Here is a 19,830-nt window from a genome sequence, read left to right on the forward strand (position 1 = left end):
TTTCAAAAACGAATGCAATGTTTGTAAAATGTATCATATAGAGGTCAGAACCTCGCAATGTAACCATATGTTATTGTATTCGTCCTTATGGATTAGGACAGGTCGTCTCAAGTTATTACAATAGTAAATACTTCTATTTATAGTAGTCCTATTAACCATATAATTGTTCTATTGTCCACTGGTACATTGGATGTCTGTACTTGTAGGGACAACTGCATCAGAGAGCGTGCTCTCTTCTTTCCTCTTTGGTAGCTATTTGCAGGAACACCCCAATTCGGTTTGGCACCACTATTTGATTAAACAAATAGAATGTTGTGTTCCCTAGGCGTTGACAAAGAATAATACATGTCTGCACATGCGTTAAACTTCTGCATTCCCACGTGGTCTTGTAAGGTCACTTGTCAGCCGCCGACGCGTGTCCTTGTCTGTTCAACTTTGTCTTCAACTTCTGTTGAATAGTACAATTGATGTAGACCACTTAGGAAAACACTATGCTTGTAATGGAGCATAACTGTCTTGTGTAGTAAGCTTCTTACCAGCTATGCTGGTTCTTCTATGCTGAGTCACTTGATATTCTTGAAATGCTGGGTACACATCCTGTGCTAATTGAAGAATAATGTCCACCTTGTGCTGGTATACTAGGCAGCATACTAAACACTCGACACATCAATATTTGCTGTCTATACATAAACAAACCTGTGCTAGCTGCACATAACACTTTTAGTGTACATATTTGTTTTTTTTTTTTTTTTTTTTTGTCATAATTAAATCCTTAATTACTTTGGTCACTCAACACTATTTGTAGCTTTAACCCTAATATATTTTAATATTTCAAGGTCAACGAAATCAACAAATTGTTTAATGTCACCTACTATATTTGATACAAAGTTAAAGGATCAAAGATGACATTTATATATATATATATATATATATATATATATATATATATATATATATATATATATATACATATACATATATGTATATATGTATATATATACATATACATATATGTATATATGTATATGTATACATATACATATATGTATATATATATATATACATATATATATATGTATAGATATATATACATATACATATATGTATAGATATATATACATATACATATATATACATATACATATATATATGTATATGTATATACATATACATATATATATGTATATGTATATACATATACATATATATATGTATATGTATATACATATACATATATATATGTATATGTATATATATATATATATATATATATATATATATATATATATATATATATATCTGTGTGTGTGTGTGTAAGAGTAAATTATACAAATGCTCCTGTGGTTTACGTTAAATTATGACGGTCATCCCTAATTCTTTAAAGTTATGTCGTTAGTCCCTGTGGTTTTTTAATTGTTTGGCGCTGGTCCAATTGTTAACTTCTGTTATGTCCCTCCGTTAAATTAAAACATGTGATGTTCACATGGTGGTTAAAAATGTAATTTAACAATAATGCTATGAATAAAATCCCTAAAGTCATATTTAGGGTTCTATTCTCACGTAACCACCTCCGTTATTTCTTTCAATTCGCCTCATTTAAAGATCTAAGGTTCTAATTGATTAGAGTTTCTTCAATTCAATAATCGTTAATCCAATTAATTCGTGATGGTTAACTGTTTTGTTGAAGAAATGCAATTATTCGAACCTCTCTGACTCCAAAGAACCCTGGACGACATTTTTATACATGCCAAGTACCAATTCATAATTGGGTGTTGATTATTTATCTAAAACTTGATGTATTTTACCATTTGTAGAGTTCTAAATGCTCATATTATCGGAAGGGTGAATCTAGTGAGGTGTAATTGTTCGAATGAGATAACACTCGGATTGTTGAGGGTTAAGAACAAGTTTGAGGCCAAGGTTAAAGTTAAAGATGCTAAAATTCGAAGACTCAGGATTAGTCTGAGGATAAATTTGCAAATACAGTTTGCGATGTGTACGCCATTTGGGTCATTTGGTCACAAACATATAATACAATGTGGCATTCCACATGACCCATTTGTCAAATACAGTTTGCGAATCCATCTAGTGCAAATACAGTTTGCGATGCATATGCCATTTGGGTCATTTACTCATAAACATATAATACAATGTGACATTCCTCATGACCCATTTGTCAAATACATTATGCAAATTCATCTGGTGCAAATACAGTTAATTGCAATTACAATATCCAATACACAAAAAGGTTATAATAAAATTACTTCATTGCCTTGCAAAAACATAATGATATTGCATTTCAATTTCAACATTATTAAAAAAAAATACAGGATATTAACACGTATTAATCTAGGAAAAGAAAAATACAATAAATAACAAAATTACAAATATAGAAATCCACAAACAAATCTTAAGTCTTTTATTTCAGCTTCTTTCAATTTACCTTGATCTCAAACTTATTCTTAACTCGCAACAATTTGGGTATGAACTCATTTTAACAATTCAGGAAGTTCGAATGATTGCTTTTTTTCTTCATAAAAATACTTATCCATTTCGCTTTATTTGGCTACAATATGGTCGATTCCACAAAAAACACTTTAAGTTCGAATGATAGCAGCGATGAAAAAAATTAAACCTAATTTACAAGTAGCGAAAGGAAATAGAACCCTAATTTGATAATCACGCTTCACTTGTGGTTTTAACAAGGCATATGAATTGTAAAATGTCATTTATGCCCATCATGTGCTTAGCACATGGCATCTATTAAAGGGCTATGCTAACAGACGTTACAATCTGGACCAAGAGTGAGCTTTTTTAAAAACCACAGGGACTAGCGCTATAATGTTTAAAAATTTGGGACTAGCGGTGTAATAAAAAAAAAAAACTGGTAACCTGCTGGATATTACAACGAAGCTACCAAAGTACCAATCATCATCGTATTTGATTATCCCAAACTATGGTTCATCCGTCTCAAACCAATCATCATCGTTGTTATCATCATCCTGCTTCTGTATATATAAAATATAACTAAACTATACAGAAATACAAAAACAATTCATATATTCAAAATAAAAATAAAATAAAATAAAATGAGGTTGCGCAGATTAGCACAAACTTTCTCTGCTCACTCTCTACTCTTCTGCTTTACCCTATTACTCGTTCTCAAATTGGATCACTTTTTGTTTTCTTCTTGGTGGTTAGTTAATTTAATTTAATTTAATTTCATTTGTATATTGTATATCGATGAACCTAGTCATGCTAGCAACATACTTTTGTACCAATGCTTTATATTATAAAATAATTACAACAATATTACTTTCTGGTAAATTTAATGATCGTTATCATACAAGTATATGTTGCTGATTACCGAAATTTATTAAATTTATTGGATTATATAAAAGCCTGGAGCTTCAATCTTATCTGATTTTTTCAAATTCAATAAACCCTAAAAATATTCTGAAATTATATGTTGTTATTCTCAACCTATTTGTTTTTGTTGTTATGTGTTAATATAATAATTTACACAATTAAACTTTGTTCCTGATTGAATTTAAAATTTTATAATTGCAACCTCTTTTTTCATTGAAATGCAGGTTTATTTTTTCGCCTCTTTTTTTATTTCATTTAGTGGTAGCGCGAGGAAGATTTTCTTTGCCTGCGCCATCTGCTCCACATAACCGACATGTATGATTATTTCATTTTGTATTTTGTTTATTTTTTTTATGTTGTTCGAAAGATTTGTGATCGTGTATTTAGAATTTAAACGAGTTTTACTGTATGCATCATGCGTTCCTATCTCTGTTTGTGCAGTGGGCACCTTGTCATGCAATTGTTGGCATACCTTTGCTTGTTGCATTTGAACTGCTTCTTTGTGTATTTCTCGAGAGTGTTTATGGTACTGAACGTACATTTACTATAATTTATTTACATATTTAAAGTTTTGTGAACCAATAATTTCAGAATCAATCGCTCGTTATTTTTTGAATACATTTGCTGTCTGTTTAGCTATGTCACTTTTAGTTGGTTATATAATCTAGTAAACCAAAAGGTTGCCATTTTTTATTTAGTGTGTTGTTCAAGGTTCTGAGAGCGTATTTATTTCTTTTATGTAGCTAGAAGAACGTCTGTTGTAGATTTGAAGATCGTCTTTCTTCCTTTGTTGGTATTTGAAATATCAATTTTTGTCGACAATGTCAGGTTAGAAATTTAAAACGGTGCTAGTTTTATGTGAAAGATTGTTGTGACTCAAATTTTATGTGCACTTTATATGGTTTTTGTTAGTTAATTCAGCCATCTGTTCCCTGAACTGTTACATATGTTTTTGTATGTTTTGTAAGATGAGTGCTATGTAAAATCGAATTTCTAGGTTAAGTAATAATCATAAACATATTGCTATGAGGGGATAGGAACTAATACCTAATGGAGAGTTTTCTTCATTCACATAATTGGAGTTCTTAATATAGAAGCGTCTACGTCATAGTCATGACATTTCTATATAAAATCAAGTTGTGCATCCTGAAATCTCACCAAAGACAATAGTTTAGTTGTGTGTTGCAACTTAACTAGTTAGTAAAGGTAAAAAGGTAGAAGGTTTTCCCTGTCCAGGCTACCCGGGAGGGAGAGTAATCCGACCCCATACTCTGATGTACGCATCCCAACAGGATTAGTCCCCGGCGATTTCCAACTCATCCCTGGCCACCCCTAAATATTCGTCCTGGACAAGATTTGAACCCGAGACCTCTTGAAAGGAACTCAAGATTCGAACCTGAGACAAGATTCTCAACTTGCAATAGTTACAAGGTGAGATATCTAAAACAATAATCACAACGATGGCCTCTAGAATAGGAACTAAATTAAATTATAGTGACGGAACTTACAAAAGTATTTACCAAATTTTACCCGTATGGGAACACCTTTTTTGACTTCAGGTACATATAAGGTTCTAACATAGATTATTGTGTTACATCTCAAGTCAGAATGTGATTAGTTTTATCTTTCAGTTGTTATTTGCTTCATAAATATTGTGTTTGATCCGGAGACCATTATTGAATCCCCCAAAATCAGTATTAAATGCATAAATTACCTGAGCTTTTTCATATCTGTAAACTCTTTGATAAACTTAGTAAATTCACTTACAAAGTTACAAGAGACTATTTTATCAACCAATTGCAATTCAAAACATCGCATTGTTAGGCTTCATGCTGAATTCATATAACGTATTGGTCTACAGGATGTGTAAGGCTTTGCTACCAGGAGAAGAAGAAAGTTTCAGTGATGATGAAATATGGGAGACACTTCCTGTAAGTTTAGCTTACATAACTAACGAAATCATTAGTCTCTTAAATTCATAAGAACTTTAAATAATCATTACCACCTGGCCTTTCAATCTTATTTCAGCATTTTTGGGTTTCAATATCCATGATTTTCTTCATTGCTGCTACCTTGTTCACACTTCTCAAGTTATGTGGTAATATTCTCCTCAAATGAGTATTTTATAGCCTTAAGATGTGAATATATAGTTATATAATTCATCGTCTTATACATTCAATTGCCATTAAACAACCCATGCAAGAGCCCTTTTCATGTTTGTGAAACAAAAGGGAGTCATTACACCATGTCTGATCTGGTTGCTTTCTTTAGCAGGTGATATCAGTGCTTTAGGCTGGTGGGATTTGTTTATAAATTTTGGGTATTGTTCTCTTCATATCTGTACAATTTGTCTTCATTTTTAATAAAAAATCGCATAAAAAGTTATCGAACTGTTGTTTGATTCCTGTTTTGTCTAATACACTTTATTTGCACCCCATAAGGCTGGACATTCAAAAGACTTTTCTTCAGTATACTGGGTACATTATGTTCTTTCATTAAATAGGTCTTAGAAGTCAGCATGGTAAAAGTTACCATCTTGTCACTGTTATGCGTATTTGGGTCAGATTATCTTATATGAAAATATCTTAAAGCTTGAGCCTTTTTGCGAGTGAATATTAAGTGCCACTCAAAACAGAATCAGACCAACGCTGATTACATTTTATTTCAAATTTTCTCCCTTCGTTTTAACTTGTTGCAATTTGTCGTCTTACAGAATTGCAGAGTGCTTTGCATTTCTGGTTTGTACAAAGTGGTCAAATCCAGCTATTCACAGAAATTTCCAAACAAATGAAAGCCATTCATCATCAATGAGTATTTCAGATGATAGGATTTGTGGGCTGCAAGACATTGGTGGTCACATAACAAAAATTCCCATTATTGTTTTTCAAATCTTGCTTTGTATACGCTTAGAGGTATGTTTAAATGTTGGTCATTAATAAAGTTTGGAACTTTTTTAATGCATAAAAAGGTTACCAACTATGTTAAAAAAATTTATCTTGTTACCGTATACTTTTACCTATAAAAACCCTAATCTTTCTAAAATTTTGACACAAAATGTCCAAAAGTTTCAAAAATTAATCAAGTTGTAATTTTTATACATAGGTTGACCTTTTCAAACTTGGCACCGTATTGGGTTTTAGATACCATATATCTTCTTTCAAGCTTTAAGATTACCTTAGTATCTTTAAATACTTGAAATAATTTATATAAAACCTAACTGTACGTTATTCGAGTTTCAGAAAAAACCTGCTGCTGCTAGATCTATCCCTTTTTCAATTGTATTCGCTCCTTTACTTCTACTGCAAGGAATAGGAGTTGTTCTTTCTGGATCTCTTTTGGTGGAAAATACTATTGTTTTATTCCTTAATCGGGCCCGCACAGGAAGATACTTCATCATTTCTGCTAGAACTCGCGACTGGTTCGAGTTTTTGCACTGTGGCTCTAGGTAAGCACGTGTCTATGTAACAATTGATGAAATGTTGACCAAAAAAGTCAAAGTTACTCATTATGCTCTTTACTCTAACTTGTGAATAGATTGCTTGGTTGGTGGTCCATTGATGAAGAAAGTCGAGAAGAACAGGCACGGCTTTACCATGATGGGACTTCGGGGTAAGTACCCCATTAACATAATGATAATTAGTTTTAAGTAATAATAGAAGGTTAACAATATGGTCAGATATATTTATTTTTTGTTTATGTTTTTAGTATATACGTTATTTATTCAACATCGTTACCACTTGCGTTCGGTGTTTGTGTGTGTGGCAATTGCTTAATATTTTTTTTTGGAAAAAGGGGACGGTACCCCGGAGAATTTTATACCATCAAAAAACGAAAAGTACATGGGGGGATGATTTTTTGTGTGTGTGGCAATTGCTTAATATTTGGATCATATAAGAATGGGAACCTAATGTTGTGTTGGAGAAATCTTATGATAATTATCTACATTTTTATTGTGTTCCTCTTTTGTAACCCTTTTAATGGATCAAGACAACAACTTTTGAATCATTCAACACTAAATGTATCAAGATGGGCCCGTTTGCTACCGAGTCAACACAAAATTGAGTTAAAACTTGCTGTTTTTAGTACAATTGGGTAGATAACAGGCTAAATCAGTCAACATTTTTTGTCCAGTTTTATTAAATAATTGAAATGTCGGGTATTATCACATTATTAGTTTATTACAATAATAAGGAGAATTATTCTAATATGTAAATAACTTTCTAGGATATTTTATGGATTTAAAGTAGACATTCAGTCATTTTGAACCCCTTTGACCCGTTCCCTTTTTTCTTTTCTTTTTTTTTTTTCTTTTTTTTCTAAAGGGAAACTCACACACCAATACTAACACGAATATATACATCACGAAATGTCCTAAGCAGGACTCGAACCCTCAACCTCAAAGTTGTAAGGGTGACCTCGATACCGCCAAACCATTGGCTCTTTGGTACCCTTTCCCCTTCTAGGCTGTTATCTAATTTATTTTGTTTGACCACAAGCCCAAATCAGTGATATAAATGGGTCAAAGTTTCCACTTGAGTCAACACCAATATAATTATTAAAAACCTGAAAATTTTTATATATGGATATATTAGTAAAACACATCTGAATGGACATTTTTACGTGTTCTGAAATTTTAATATTCTTGTATTTGTGCAGTTATAATACTTTTTGTGGATACCCACCTGAAGTAGTTAAGAAAATGCCCAAAAAGGATTTGGCTGAAGAGGTAACCACCTTCATTAGCTATAATACTTCATTAATATAAACTACAAGTTTAATCTTTATTAATCCGTTTATTTAGATTTGGAGACTTCAAACTGCTCTTGGTGAACAAACTGAGATTTCGAAATTCAGCCAACAGGAGTATGAAAGGCTACAGAATGTAAAACTTCTAAATCTTAATTTCTGTTTGAGATTGCTCTTACTTCTAAACTTACTTTATAAATTTAGCTACACAGACACACATACTTTCCCTTTATATCCACCTCAAAATTCTAACCAACCGTAACGTCGTTTAGTGACTAGGGGTGTTTACTTTTTTTTTTTTTTTCCCCCCCCCCCCTGAATTAGCCTCTATTTTCATTTGCCTCTTATTCTGGAGGGGTGTCTAATTCCATGTCTCCTGGAAACAGACCAAATTTCAGATTAAATGACAAAGAAACAACAATTTTACTTCCTGAATTAAGATCTGTACAGAAACAGATCATTAACTGGAAAGTAAACAGGCCCTTAGTACTAACAAGTATTAAGCTTTTATTCTCTCAAGCATGTAAACACTATGAAATATATTCTTGTTTTTTTTATTATATAATCGTAAAAGATATGGTATTGACTTGTGATTACTATTGGACTTTGAAATCATTATCTCAGGAAAAAATTTTGTGTCGAGTTTGCTTTGAAAGAGAAATAAGCATAGTACTCCTTCCATGTCGGCATCGGGTCCTTTGCAGGTACTCTATTAAACTATTTTTTTTTGGACAGCAGTACAGGATCACCCAGGGGACTTAACCACCCACACGTTCATCTCCACAGTTGCATAACCCGCCCCCAACAATTCGAGGGCATGGGCGGTAAAAACCCCCTCCCCCACTGCCTCCGCAACGCAATGTGCAGAAGGCACCATTGGGTGGAATTCAAGGGTAAAGGGGCAACCTCATGGGAGCCGAACTCCTGACCTCTCGCTACGAGAGGCAGGTTACTACCAAATGAGCTACAACACAAGGTTTACTCTATTAAACTATTACTTCTTAAAGATAATCATTAAAAGTCACTCAAGTGTTATCATGATTTTTTTTAATCTCTCTATGTGCAGCATTTGTTCCGAAAAGTGTAAAAAGTGTCCTATTTGTCGCTTAAGTATTGAGGAGCGGTTACCTGTATATGACGTATAGCTTTAGTTATTTAGGTGACCCGAAAGCGTACATATAGTAGCTGAAAATGCAAAAATTTGTAGTCACATGGTAATTTTATCATACCAGTGAAGCAAAAATGTAAATCTGTGAAGACAAATTTCACCAAAACTGTAAAGAAACTGTCACGGTATTCAGATTGCTTATCTTACAAATGTTAACTCATTTATATAACTAATGTAAGTGTTATAGTTTGTATGACATTTAATCTGTTATTATATGTTTACTAGATTCTTTATATGGGATGTTTATGTTTATGGCCTTCGACAGAGTAACCTTTTTGTGTTCATGGGCTCAAATTCATGCATTCTACGTTTAGTGTAGTGTTGCTAAGATACAGTGAATCTGGCCGTTGATCATAGATATCAACGGCTGAGATTGCATACTCTCGAGCCACAATGACTTGTCTCATTTTTACCCCTCAAAAGCTGATCAGGTAGGTCACTGACCAGGCTGGTCACCGATAAATCCTGGTCTTGAGTTACTACGCACTAAAATATACGACACTATATTCATTATCTAATTAATTAAAACTCGACAAAGGAACAATTTATAATAGGATATAACTTTCATTTGTAAATGAAACTAAATCTTAGCCCATTACTAATGTAAATTTAGAATCTCGGCTATAAATTCCTAATCAAAAACATAAATTAATCCACATAAATATTCATTATCTGCCTAGAAAACACACTATTTATAAGGGCTGATTTCCAATTATGGATACTCTATTTAATTTGTTTGGTTTCATGTTTCCCAACTCCATCTTCAAGCAGTCTCAAGACTAGTCAACTGGGGTTGGTATTATCTGCATCACAATCATAAAAAAAAAAAAAAAAAAAAAAAAAAAAAGTACACAATCAGATACATTTTTCATACAATATTGTTTAAAAAATGTTACTGCAAGTAAATATGCAAATGCCTAACCCCTTCACATAACGTGCCCATTAGGCGCATTTTATCTGCAGACGCCCAAAGTATGAGCGTTTGTCCAGGTAGATAAATGTACGCACACTGTCACAAATTATTTCAAGGTTTAGTTTAAAAATTAAAATGGTGAAATTCGTACGATAAATGAAAAACATATCAGATGAAACATCGAGTTCCTTACTAGGTTGTTTGACATCATTGATACCCACGTCGGCCATGTATCAGACACAGAGAAGGCGAGATAATACTTGCCGGCTTGATTTGGACTAATTCACACAAAACGATAAATGATTGTTAATTAATGGTTTCTATATCGGTGTATGATCGTAGATTTGTAAAGAAATTTTTTACCAGATAGAAGTATCTGTGACAGGTACGAAATTGCTCAGCTGCATCATCTTTGGCCACTTCTCAAAGAACCTAAAAGAACATTTGTCATATACGATTATATATCAATGATGTATATATATAAAATCTATTTAGCATAATTGTCGATATACGCTTACTTCTCTGAGACTTCTGGCTTTCGATACGCCTGAAACATGAACGAAAATATATAGTTAATTATTGTAGTGATCGATGAAGTAATTGGGCAAACGTTCAAAGAATATATGTACCACGAGTTTGCTCACAGCAATGGTGGATCCTAATATCCTTGAAGTTATGTCTCCCTGTAATTCAAAGAATTAGATATATAACGACAACACAAGGATAAAGGACAACATTGACGACTGTACCAGACGACATGTCGTCCGTAAAGGCATTCACTGACGACATGTGGTCGAAAGCACGTCATCATAGAAAAAGGGTCGACAAAACCTTTTTGTCGGCGTTTTGGTCTTTTCTGACGACAAGTGCGACCCACTTTGACTGACAAAGTCAAAGGTAGAGACTATCTTTTTTAACAACAAATTCACTCTTTGTGTTCACAACGGGGTTGATTAGTTTCTTTGATACCGCTAGATCAAAAGCCCATTCGTCAAAGGTAGAGAGTACTTAAGCCGACAATATGCCGTCGCCAAATTATTATTATATTTATTTGGTATTTATTTATATTTATTTATTATTAAAAAAAATTTAAAAATTTACTAAATTGACTTGTTTTATGACTTTTTTGGACAATTTTGACTATCTAGTCAAACTTTATAAGCCGACGACAGGTGGAATTCAAATTGAACAATAAATTCAAATTAATTACCTCCCATGCTTGGACAAATCCAAATGGTACTTCAACTGACAAATTTGTATAATAACTATAATTGGGGGGAAAATTCGACGAGCTGGCATTCGATGAACAACCGACATCTGTGTCAAGTGCCAACGACACCTTAGATATCGGAGCCCTTTTTAGCATTTCTTCTGGTTTATTCTTTTCCAACCAAGACGTCGAAAGATGAAATGTATTCATTTGAGTAGGCTTGTTTGCATTAGATGTTGCAGTTTCTTGTAGATATTTTATAAGATCAGCCATTAATTGCGGATCCATATAATTAATAGTGACGCAGCACTTAGCATAATTCGGATAAACAAGTTCAATCGGCCGGAATTCAGGAGTTATCAAACTGTCAATTTTTGCCTGATCAAGAAAATTGAGTACTGATCAAATTGTTATGTTAATATACAATATACTTTTAACTGTATAATCTCAATTATAAATGACAGGCAATAAATAAATTTACCCATTGATCAGAATGATTTAAAGGTAATCCATTATGATTATTCAGTAACCGTTCCTGTTGCATCCACAAAGTTGTACCTAAGACGATATAAACGCAAACATAAATCTTAATTACATTCTTATGTTGATCAAAAACAGTAGTTCAGTTGTGTTTTTTTCTGTAAAGTTTAAATAGCTATTACCGTTATCAACTTCATCAGCAACTGGTTCTAATGACGATGATCCAGCACAAACGTTAACCTCTGCCGACATAGTCAAAGCACTATTGTCATTAAACCCTGTGTATGAGCTATCTGCTATAAATGGCATGTTTTCATCTACTGTCTGCATTTCCGGTCCAGTTTCAGGGTACATTGGCTCCAATGGCAAGGGTAAATCATTGATGATGTCGGTTATATCAGTACCTATATATATAAAAAAAAATACATCATCACCATTAACATGTTATTGTAAATCCTGTATACGTTGTTAATCAATGAACAACTCTCTGAGGCAGAGACGTCCAGGTACATGTACAAAGTGTGCAATTCAACAGAGCTCAAAATTTTGAAAATCATATACAACAATGCATTCATTTTCATTTATATATTACAGTATTTCGTAAAGAAAATCACGGAAATTATTTCCAAAAAAATTTAATCATCAAAATTCATTCATCAAATAATTTATATGTCTATGACTATAAAACAAGTAGTGGTATCTTTTTATATGTATTTAGAAAAGGGTTCAATTTTTTATGTCTCGAACAAGGCCTTCAAAATTAGTGAGACGGCCCTGATGAACGTGCTACAACCTGCTATAAATTGCATGTCATCATCTACTACTTGTGATTCCTGCGTGGTTTTGGGAGTCGTTGGCTCTAGCGGCAGCAAGAAAGGCTTAACAATGGCGCGTAGCTCGTTATCTATAGACCATAACTCATAAAAGTTAACACATGCATTATTGTAAACCAAATTTTAGTACTTAATGAATGTGTGTGTTATATTAATTAAAACCTGCTTTTAATATCGGCATGCTTGTGTTTACTGTATACATTGATTTCAACGCAGGCGATACATCATTGGGAACAACGTTGCTTCTCTCATCATCTATATAAAAATTTAACTTATCTCCATTAACGTAATATCGTAAACCACATGTGCAGTTATTGAACAAGTTTGTTACTACAATACTACGTACGTACCTGCTATTACTGGCCTGTTGTCGCTTGTTTTCAGCAGCTCGTTTTCAGGAAATTTGTCTTGAAGGAACATGTCTTGTTCCGATTTATTACCATTGTTAGTTTCTGCTCCTAACTGCTCAATTGTTTCTCTAGCCTCTTGAAATTGGCCGCAAATGAAAAATAGGATCGACGGTTGTTTAAGCGCCATGATAAACGACCCCTTGACGTTTTTAGCCTGCAATAAATAGCAAAAAATTTAAAACTGGCGAAAAACACGACAAAAAATACCATAAATAACAGACCACAAAGATTTTATGGAGCCTTACCGTATCATAAATGCCTTTGCTCATTGGTGTGCCACATGGGCAAATGACTGATAACGTCACGTACGACTGATCACATGAAACGGAGCGTTAATTAATTAGTACATTTTGAAATTAAGAACAGGACGAATGATCGAAGGTTTAAGAATTAAAGACATGATCAACCTTCTTGAATACATCGTTTATCGTTTCATAATCAGGACCAACATGGCTTGCAGTCACATAAAGACATTGTCGTAGATCTGGTTCCCGTTGGTGTGGATGCATCGATGGAAATATCTGTATAGATATATGACAAATTTTCGCGTAATTTAATTAAACTCAAGTTGCTCGATGAAGTTCAATTTTATTTGACGTAATTAAATTATATTGTACTTAATTACCTTTAATGCCATAGACAGGCCATCAGTGATTACTGTATTTCCAAGATGAGTAACATTGTTAAAGTTTAAACGCGATAAGAAAGATAGAAACGAATCAAGACTTGCAGTGCGGGTACAACATGGATCTTTCAAACACAAAGCAAAAATATATGTTAAGATATATGTATATATTTATTAGTTCACTCAATACAAAATTCGAAGTCTATACGTACTAAGATTTTGGACGTCAGGGACAATGGTGGTAAAACTGTATTTCACCGCGGACTGAACCTGTTGCATTTTCACCATAAAAGATGAATTTTAATTGAACAATGGTATATGTGAAATGAAGCATTGGAGGTAATAGGAAAAAGAAATCATACCGAAGAAGCTGACGCATTGTTCCCAAAAAACTTCCTGCACATAGACCATAATACTAAGTAAAAAAATCTTTAACAGCATGAATGTTATCACCTATTCTGAGGGGGGGGGGGGGGGGGGGGGGGGGGGGGGGGTTATCATCTTTTGTATCACAAAGACACAAACCACGGCTACATGGTTTACTAAGACAATTTCTTACGGGCCACAACAATGGGGTATTGTTGTTAGACCATTCTTTGGGGGAGGCCGCCTCCATTGGATTTTTTTTTCAGTGTAAAATTTTTGGGTTTTACGACTTTGCTCTCGTTGGATTTTTTTTTCCCCAAAACCTACATATTTTGCTCGAACTCCGTACCTACAGTTTTTCGGTTACGAAGTCACTTAGTCGAACTATAAAGAAAAGGAGGCTAAGGCTACGAAGTAAGGTCAACTGGTTAAGGAAAGCTCAGGTTATGAAAAACTGTAGTCGTTAATTAATTGAGTAGTAGTGAGATTTCGGTACGGAGTTGCGTCAGATCTGGAGATAGACTAGCTAAGGGGCGGACTTCATCTCTTCTATTCTCTTCACATACACCTTACACTTCTGCTGAGTTTACTGAGGCTCAGGTGCAGAGCCTTCCACTGTCACTATGGACCGAGACTACACAAAGGTAGAACATCATAGAAACTTCGATGACTTTCTCATAAACCTTGATTTCGCTACGCTCAATAAGAAGCCGGAATAGCTGAAATTGGTTCGTGTTCCGTTTTCAAAGTCAGTCGTCTTTACCCAAGTGTGAACTTCAGAAAACACTCAAGCGGTTCCATTCCTTCTTACTGTACTTCTGGGTCAACCCAACCCGAATGGGACAAAGGGGGTCAGCCAAACAGCTTTGTACGTTTGCTGAGCAGATATATATATATATATATATATATATATATATATATATATATATATATATATATATATATTGAAAGAATCAAGAAGAACTTTTGATCGTAGAGAATCCATAAAACCATGTGTTTTTTTATTTAAATAAAAAATTGTGACTTGAAATTAATGATAAATTGTCAAAAATACTACGCGTAAATATGTTCTTCAAGTTATATCCCTACCTAAGTTCTCCATGGATAATCTCCGTATATAAAGAGAAAAATTATGTTATGTTTTCTTTTGAACATAGAGTACTGTGATCAGAGGGTGCGCATAATGCGCAATTCACTCAGTACCAGGTCTCATGTTCGGAGATTTTGATTACCCGAGGTTTACCATCTATGGGAAGCCAATGTGCTCGTTCGTGGGGAGTTTCCTCACTAATAAAAAAAATTGACCTTCGTATAAGTTTATAATTTTGAATTTCAACCACTGATTTAAGTTATGATGACATAATTGTCTCAAATGTCAAATCAATTGTTAATTTGTTTAGAATTGATTTGAATTTCAACATTTAATTTGACTTCAACTATTAATCGATAATGCAAATACTTTCTTATTCTTATTGTTTCATTATTTTATTACTGTTATTAAAATTACAATTATTTTAATTATAAATTGTTAATTATTAATTTGGCGCGGACTATAAATTAATATATAAAAATTAATAATAATAATAATAATAATAATAATAATAATAATAATAATAATAATAATAATAATAATAATAATAATAATAATAATATATTTATTTCTTAATTGTGTCATTCATGTTGAACGGGGTTTAAATTTAAATAGATTGTTAAATTTGTATTACGTCTTACTCCACAAGATCATACATAGATATAACAAATCAGGTTTGCCTGAGTGGTTAACGAATTGCCAAATGAAACACACCACTTGAATTCGATTCATGGCTATATCAAATCGTTTAGAAAGAGAGTGTGACCAGATGGTGCACATAATGCACAATTCATCCGGTATCATGTGCTCGTTTATATATATATATATATATATATATATATATATATATATATATATATATACATATATATATATATATATGTATAGATATATATATATACATACATATATATATATATATGTATACATATATATATATATATATGTATATGTATATATATATGTATATGTATATGTATATAGGGTGAGGATCCATGGAGAATCAAAGGTAGTATAGAACCCATGGAACCATCGACAAACCTTTCATACTCGCGTGCAGATTGACTTTTTTCCAGTTTTTTTTTTACAGATTGACTTTTTTTTTTTTGCAGATTTTTTTGTGCAGATAAAGTCAATCTGCGTGCAAATTGACTTTTTTTTGCAGTTTTTTTTTTTTTTTTTTTTTTTTTGCATATAAGTTTATATGCACAACAACACCATATTCACTTTTCCATATATATATGGTGCAATCCTGCCCCTATATATATATATATATATATATATATATATATATATATATATATATATATATATATATATATATATATATATATATATATATATATATATATATATATATATATATAGGGGCAGGATCAATGGGGAAGTAACCAACCGGAGGGAAGCGGGGGGAAGCAAAAAAAAAATTCGTTTTTTGAAAAAACTTTGTTCACGAACATTATAGATTGGATGAAAATAAGAACATTTAGAAAAGACACTTCGTGATGAATGTTATTATTTTGGCGGAAAAACGATCGATAAAAATAACATTCAAGATAATATTGTTCGTGAAGAATGTTAAGATTTTTTTTTTCCATGTTTTGTGAAGTAAAATTTAGCCCGATTTAGAGTTTAGGGTTTAGGGTTTAGTGTTTTGGGTTTATTCCATAAACCCAAAACACCAAACCTTAAACCCTAAACCCTAAACTCTAAACCGTTCGTGTTAAAAACTCAATCTAAATCCTAAATCTAAACCCTAAATCTAAACCCTAAACCCTAAATTTCTAAACCCTAATATCTAAACCCTATAAACCCTAATATCTAAACCCTAATATCTAAACCCTAATGTCTAAAACCTCAACATACGCTCGAAAAACACGATAATTGTTATATATTACTTTTTCGAGCGTTTTCCCGCCAAAATAATAACATTCATCACGAAGTGTCTTTTCTAAATGTTCTTATTTTCATCCAATCTATAATGTTCGTGAACAAAGTTTTTTCAAAAAACGAAAAAAAAAAAAATTTGCTGCCCCCCAATTAGTTACTTCCCTCTTGATCCTACCGCTATATATATATATATATATATATATATAGTGGTAGGATCAAGAGAGAAGTAACCATTCGGGGGGAAGCGGGGGAAGCAAAAACTTTTTATTTTTTCATTTTTTGAAAAAACTTTGTTTACGAACATTATAGATGAGATGAAAATATGAACATTTAGTAAAGACACTTTGTGATAAATATTTTTATTTTGGCGAGAAAACGCTTGGAGAAGTAATATATAACAATTATCCTATTTTTCGAGCGTATTTTGAGGTTTTAGCTATTGGGGTTTAGATATTAGGGTTTAGATATTAGGGTTTATAGGGTTTAGATATTAGGGTTTAGAAATTTAGGATTTAGGGTTTAGATTTAGGGTTTAGATTTAGGATTTAGATTGAGTTTTTAACACGAACGGTTTAGGGTTTAGGGTTTGGTGTTTTGAGTTTATGGAATAAACCCAAAACACCAAACCCTAAACCCTAAACTCTAAATCGGGCTAAATTTTACTTCACAAAACATGAAGAAAAAAAACGTTCATATTCTTCACCAACAATATTATCTTGAATGTTATTTTTGTCGATCGCTTTCCCGCCTAAATAATAACATTCATCACGAAGTGTCTCTTCTAAATGTTCATATTTTCGTGTGATCTTGATGCCGGAAAAAAAAAACTTCAAAAAAAACGAAAAAAAAAAAAATTTGCTTCCCCCCGCTTCTCCCCGATTGGTTACTTCCCCATTGATCGTGCCCCTATATATATATATATATATATATATATATATATATATATATATATATATATATATATATATATATATATATATATATATATATATATATATATATATATATATATATATATATATATATATATATATATATATATATATATATTGGACCATTCCATGGATAAGCACTAAATGGGGCACAAACGGGATAAATAAAATTTCAATTTTTGTTTTTAAAAAACGATCATTTAATATGCAAATAGAAGAAAACGAAAAAGTTTTTTTAACAAAATCGTTCGAAAATCGATGATAAATGGTAAAATTAACCATTTATCTGGTTAATTTAACATTCATTTTGTTCGCGATTAATGATAAAATTAATCAATGCTAAAAAAAAGCAGATGAATGGTTAATTTAACCATTCATCTGTTTATGATGAATGATAAAAAAAACAGATGAATGGTTAATTTAACCATTCATCTGGTTTTTTATAGCATTGATTAATTTTATCATTCATCGCGAATAAAATGAATGATAAATTAACCAGATGAATGATTAATTTTACCATTCATCATCGATTTTTGAAAGATTTTGAACTTTTTTTTTATGAAAAAAATTGATTAGAGGTGTATTTTAATGCAGATTTATGAATGTAAAAAAAAAAATTTAAAAAAAAAAAAATTTTATTTTGCTTATCTCGTCTGTACTCTTTTTAAGCTTATCCATGGATCGTGCCCATATATATATATATATATATATATATATATATATATATATATATATATATATATATATATATATATATATATATATATACTTTTTTAGAAAAAAATAATAATATTGTAGTGTAGTTGGAGTAATAATGACAATCAATTTTGAAATGCCATAGTTTCACAATGGGGAGTGATATGTACACAATCAACTTTTACACATACACAACCAAATATGCTTTACAGTGTTGTACTGTACAATACTGTAAAACATATTTGGTTGTGTATGTGTAAAAATTGGTTGTGTGCATATTATCACCCTTCCACAATATGTAGTAAAAGGACAAACCGCATGGTTTGTTAGAGTATTGTGAACTTAATGAGAAAAGTCAACTTTACTAAAAAAAGTCAACCTTAACAAAAAAGTCAACCCTCACTAAAATAATCAAATGGTTCAAAAATAGATTATCGAGAAGACCTAAATCCCTAAACAAGTTTACTAAATTTAGTATTATGTTGTAAAAGATAAAAAATTAATTTTTTCCCGTCAAATGTAATGTATGCTACTTTAGAATTTTAACTCATAACGTCGCATTCAAAAAGAAATTTCTATACCTTTTTCTTTATAAATTTTACGAGTATAAAAGAACTCATATAATTTCCTATTATGCAAAATATATATATAGAAGATAAAATATAAATTACACCTTAAAAAAGCCTTTTTATTTGATCATCATTATTAACACCCATACATTCCTAAATTCATTTGAACTTTTAGTGAATAATTAAATTGTTACATGCGGATTTTGAAACTTTGAAGTTTAAAATTTTGAATTTTTTCTTCAAATTGAAATTTTCAAACTTAAAATTTGATTTTGACCCAAAAGTCACCATATTTTGTCCAAAAATATCCGGTTTTTGCCCCAAATCAAAAACTCATGATCCAGAAAGTTGTATTTTCAATTAAAAATAGAAGAAAAAATTTCACAGTGAATGTAAAAGATTTTCAAAAAATTCTGATTCAAAAAATTCTGATTCAACCACTCCTTAAATTCATGAATTTCCCATTACAATTACTCCATAATTTAGTTTAAAGAACTCAAGTACTAATTACTAATGGAAATGAATTTTTATAC

General features: G+C 31.7%; 1 protein-coding gene across 2 annotated transcripts; it reads left to right on the forward strand.

Annotated features, from left to right (window-relative positions):
* The first annotated feature begins 2,971 nt into the window (after positions 1-2,971).
* LOC139893900 (uncharacterized) lies at positions 2,972-9,479 on the forward strand. 2 transcript variants are annotated; one of them, XM_071877099.1, is made up of 14 exons: positions 2,972-3,196; positions 3,594-3,684; positions 3,811-3,895; positions 4,113-4,197; positions 5,231-5,300; positions 5,398-5,467; positions 5,641-5,689; positions 6,083-6,281; positions 6,609-6,814; positions 6,904-6,978; positions 8,026-8,095; positions 8,171-8,251; positions 8,740-8,819; positions 9,182-9,479. In XM_071877099.1, the coding sequence occupies exons 1-14, from the start codon at positions 3,090-3,092 to the stop codon at positions 9,258-9,260; spliced, it is 1,347 nt and encodes a 448-aa protein (XP_071733200.1). In that variant the 5' UTR covers positions 2,972-3,089; the 3' UTR covers positions 9,261-9,479. The 2 variants fall into 2 exon arrangements, with proteins under 2 accessions (XP_071733200.1, XP_071733202.1); XM_071877101.1 differs by having other exon boundaries at positions 5,644-5,689.
* Positions 9,480-19,830: the final 10,351 nt, after the last annotated feature.

The sequence above is a fragment of the Rutidosis leptorrhynchoides genome, chromosome 2, assembly GCF_046630445.1.
Source record: "Rutidosis leptorrhynchoides isolate AG116_Rl617_1_P2 chromosome 2, CSIRO_AGI_Rlap_v1, whole genome shotgun sequence".
NCBI classification, from domain to species: Eukaryota; Viridiplantae; Streptophyta; class Magnoliopsida; order Asterales; family Asteraceae; genus Rutidosis; species Rutidosis leptorrhynchoides.